Source organism: Monopterus albus, unplaced genomic scaffold, assembly GCF_001952655.1.
Source record: "Monopterus albus unplaced genomic scaffold, M_albus_1.0 scaffold151.1, whole genome shotgun sequence".
Taxonomy (NCBI): domain Eukaryota; kingdom Metazoa; phylum Chordata; class Actinopteri; order Synbranchiformes; family Synbranchidae; genus Monopterus; species Monopterus albus.
In genome coordinates, this window is record NW_018128031.1 from 425912 (window position 1) to 430980 (window position 5069).

General features: G+C 39.5%; 1 protein-coding gene across 1 annotated transcript in view; it reads left to right on the top strand.

Annotated features, from left to right (window-relative positions):
- The first annotated feature begins 338 nt into the window (after positions 1-338).
- The window catches only part of LOC109968505 (olfactomedin-4-like), a 53114-nt gene continuing 48383 nt past the window's right edge, over positions 339-5069 (top strand). The window contains exons 1-4 of the mRNA XM_020614813.1: positions 339-448; positions 594-716; positions 1259-1477; positions 2819-2972. Of these exons, the coding sequence (XP_020470469.1) occupies positions 395-448; positions 594-716; positions 1259-1477; positions 2819-2972 (550 nt within the window). The 5' untranslated portion in view covers positions 339-394. The remainder of the gene's footprint in view (positions 449-593; positions 717-1258; positions 1478-2818; positions 2973-5069) is intronic.

Sequence of the window (5069 nt, forward strand, 5' to 3'; positions counted from 1 at the left end):
CCAGGTCTGTTGCAGGTTTCTTACATTACCAAGCCTTTTCTCTCCAGTCTCACCAAGTGTTTTGTTTCTCTCCTATAATAATGTAAGATCTAGATCTTACTATGTAAAGTGCCTTGAGATGATTTTTGTTGTGAACTGGCACAATACAAACAGAATAAAATTGAATTGTATGCTCACCAAATTTCATATCTTGTTGCTGCAATCCCAACCACAAAGAGGAAGTGATCCTATAAAGAGGAAGTGTGACACCCAGAGTGCACGCATACACATATTCACTCCCTCACATGCAGAGGTTAGTGGGAGTGCTCACAAGTCTAGATGCCAGTGCAGAGAGACAGTCATATTCAAACTGGGTTCAGGGACAGTTTCCTGCAGCTCTGCTCTCAGATCCACCATGAAGCTGTATGCGATCGCCTTCCAGTGTGCTCTGTTCACACTGGTTGAACAGGTAGGCAATACTGTGATTGTTTTAAAAATCTACTTTTATCTTCTAAATGTTACTGTAAAGTGTCTGACCAGGTCAAATGTAGATATATTTACACGCGGTAATTAGAATTTATGTTTTACCTGCCATATCTAATTTATGATTTCAGGCAACTCGGCATGATAGCTGTGTGTGTGAGTTGACAAATTCAGAGCAGAGATTCCCTCATGACAAACTCAGCACAGTGGAAGACAATGCATCAGAATGCAATAGCAACATCACCTCACAGAAGGTAACTAATGATGGTCATTTCTAAACCAAATCTGCCTACTCAGCCTACTCCAAATAAATATACATTGTAAATAAACACTTGAATGTATGCATTCTTGGCAAAGGAGTCCTGAGTGATGTACACTGATCAGAAATAACATTATGAACACTGGCTGGTGAAGTGAATAAGACTGACTACCTTTTACAGTGGTACCTGTCATTGTGTGGGGTATATTAGGCAGCAGGTGAGCAGGGGCTGTAGTGGTGATATCACACCTAGAGTGGTGAGGCTGTTGAATTTGTCTAAAAGATTCTCTCTAACTCATCCTAATGACCACAGTTTTCTCTCCTTTTACATAAGTTTTTTCACTGAATGGTAGACACATCTGTGCTCTTCCTGACAGTAGAACTGTGGAAGCAAATGGATTCACAGAAGATGCACAGTGAGCTGCAGAGTGACACGAGTGCCAACCAACTGCCATGTTGACTCTTATGTAAACAGTATTAAGCAGGTGGTCATAATGTTATGGCTGATCTGTGTATAATCCATGAGTCTCCCCACAGACCATGGAGCTGGAGAGTCTGCTGCTGGGTTTGGAGCGACGCCTGCCCCAGCTGCAGGAAGATGTGGCAATACTCGAGAGGGAGAATGATGGAGAACTTTATGGAGCTCTCAGCCTGCAGGTGATAGAGAATGAAATGAGGGATATCATGCAGCTCATCGAGAAGCTCAACAGCACCACCCTGGGACACCAGCGACTCATAAGTGACACCACCCAAAAGGTCAATTCACAAACGGGTGCTGCTCAACACTGGTATTATCTAAGAAGGGAGTGTCTGTGTGCAAACTTAAAAATGATTTTTTTATCATCATTTATTTATAACACATTAAAAGTAGCAGTAAGACCTTTACTACATCATCCCATAGAATGTCCAAAATATGCACCGCTGCTTTCTTAAGAGTTGTGACTTTTAATCTATACAGTTTCACTGTTCTAGAAACAAGTGTTGCAATATCTGTTTGGTATTGTCATTATTTTGTGTTAACAGTTGATATAATGACTGTGTATTGTGAAAGCATTTGCTTGTAGTGATGCTCACCCAACTCTGCAATTCCCTTCAACTTTACCCCATCTTTATTTATTTATCTTTTTCAGCTCATAGTTTTGATTTTACACCCCACAACTACACCTTGGGTTTTGATACACTCCCACAGCTACCATCAGTACAGTTTCCAGCAGCATACAGCTGTAGTCTTTAAAATAAAATAAAATAGGCTTAGTGTTCACTACCTGTTCAATGCCCAATGACAAATAGAAAAGATCCGTGATTAGCCTAGCTTAATACTGGACTTGCAAGAAACAATGTTTCCAATGTTGTCTTATGCGCAGGTTTGGGAGGGTTACTTTAAAATTTTATTTGGATACAGTTATAAATTACCTGTTAAAATGTATTCAGTAACATAATCTAAGTATCACAATATTACAGCAACTTGATGACTTTGTTACTTTTCGATTACCTCAATATGTAAAAAATATGCAGCAAATATGTAAATAAAAACATGATAAAAGCAATAAGAGTAAAATAGATTTTACTTAAGTGTATTCTGTAAGACAACAGAACAATGTAACCTTAAGACTAGAATTACCACTTCTGAGTTGTATGCCTCCGCCATCTAGTCAAATTCACAGTAATGGACAGACCTGAGGTCACTGACTTTGACCTTTGTCCACCAGAATCTCAGTTCACCCTTGAGTCCATGTAGATTTTTGTGCTAAATTTGAAGAAATTCCCTCAAGGTCTTCTTGAGATATCATGTTCACAAGCATCGGCGTGGATGTACATACGGACAAATGGACAACTCCACTCATCGTTCTAAGGGATTTTATCAGAGCAAATCTCACCCATGAACTGCCCAAATATAGACAGCACTTCAGTTGTTCCACCAGGGGAAAACAAACACTTGTAGCCTTGCTACACAAGGCTGCTAACACTCTCATGTGCCTCTGCATTTTGAACAGGTGATCATGTAAAAGAGTTTTCAAATTTCTGCAGGCCTCAGTTGAAAAATTACTTCACATACAGCATGTATATTGTGATGTCTGCTGTGCTGTTGTCTCTCAGGTCGAGGACCTCAAAGCCGAGATGGAACAGCTGGAAAAGTATGACACCATGCAGGTGGTGAAGAGACAAGAAGCTAGCAAGCTTCTGCAAAGGGAACTGGGCCAGTGCTTGAAAGGACTTTACCCCACCAGCCAACCGACTCAGCCTCCACATGGTAAGTCCTAAAATCATTCTTCACATGGTGTAGTGGTGAGATTTATTTTTATTTGTCTTTTACTTTCCAGAGAAATTAAGAAAAAATCTATTCATGCAGCAATTGTTTTTCTGGGTACATTGTGTAAACCAACAGAAAACTGATTTAGTCTAATTTGTACTCAAAATGACTTGCTTAATATTTTACTTGATGTGAACAGACCATAATCTCCATCAAAATGACACCCATCATCAGAGGCCATTTTATTTTTGGCTCCATTACTTTTTTCTTTATATATGTCACCACTTGCTTCAATCATATCAAGTCACAATCTTCATTTTCATTTTTATGTGGATGATATCCAGATTTATATGCCATTGGTACTATCCGACTCAAATGCACTTACTCCATTGCATAACTGTATTCGGGATGTTAAGAAATCGCTCGCCCAAAATTTTCTTCACTTAAATGAGAATAAGACTGAATATATTGTTATCAGCCCTGATCCAGTGACACTGTTATACAGCTTAGGTGCCTCTGCCCCCTCACCTATAAATATGGTGAGAAACCTTGGAGTAATATTTGATAACAGCTTTACTTTTGATAAGCAGATTAGGGCTGTGGTCAAGACCAGTTTTTTCCACTTTTAATGAAGGTGAAGCCTTTTTTATCACGTGGAGACTTAGAAAAAGCAGTCCACGCTTTTATTACCTCATGATTAGACTATTGCAATGCCTTGTACGTTGGTGTTTCTCAGTCTGTGCTGCAGAAACTTCAACTGGTTCAAAACGCTCGGCTGTTGTTAAACACTCCCAGGTATGCCTGCATTACCCCGTTCTTTTTTCACTGCATTGGTTGCCAGTACAATGGAGAGTTGATTTTAAGATGCTGCAATTTGTCTTTAAAGCTATACATGGCCTCACCCCACCATATCTGTCAGAGCTGCTATCTATCTATGCTCCACGCCGAACCCTGCGCTCCGTTGAGCACTTGTCCTTAGGCCCGACCTAAAAAATGGGGCAACCGCTCATTTGCTGTCTATGGTCCCAGACTCTGGAATTCATTACCGCCTGGGATTCAGTCTATAAGTCTACTTTAAAAACTCATCTTTCTAAACAGGCTTTTGGTGTTTAATCCGTTTTATCTGCCCCAAAGGGACATGGTTTAACTTGTTGTTCTATACTATTTTATTTTGATGAAACTTTTTATTGCTAGGATTTTATAAACCTGTGTTTTTGGATTGATTGTTTTTAGTATTTTTTAGTTGATACATATGTTCTACTGTGCAGCGCTTTATGCTCTTTGGAGTTGTAAAGTGCTATATAAATAAAGTTTATTACTATTATTATTATTATTCCTTTTTAAGAGATGTTAGATGCTAGATGCTTTGAATAGCTGGCGGCCAACACCCTCTTGAGAGTAGCACATGCACTTCTGGAAGCACAGAAGGTCAGTGCCTTGGTGGCTGTTACACAACCACTTTCTTTAACTCACACTATATCCCTTTCTAATGTGTTTTACTTCACATTACATATTATACATAATCTGTTACTATATTCTATTTGTTTGTTTCTAACCACTACACACACTTTTAAAACTCTTACTTGCCAGTCACATCCCATTTGTGAGGCCCCTGTGGCACTTGATATGTTCCCTCCTCCATGAAGCAGAAGCATTAGTAGTAAGGCAGAGTGATTGAGTTGTCTGGCTCGGGGTTACATTCACCCTCCTGGTGGACTTATAATTAGACTTTTTCTCTTGCAGCCCAACACCTCTTTAAAACGTAAGGGTCAAGAATAATGTCCAATTCTGGCCAAAGGGCAGAACAACACAAAAATTTTGAGGGAGGTTATAATGTGTGAAATGTGAAGCAGTCCAGATGGACTGCTTCACATTTCACACATGAGCTGGACAATATCACTGCACTGAGCTGGACAATATCACTGCACTATGTTCTGTTATTGTCCTGAAATGCATCATCCTCTGAATAGGCTCTTCTTTTCTTTTCAGGTAGAGTGAACAAATGTCTCACAAAGGTACAAAAAACAACTGAGATCTTTGTGGGATTGTGACAGAAATGAAATAGGGTCAGGTGTTTGTGTTAACACATGCACAAAT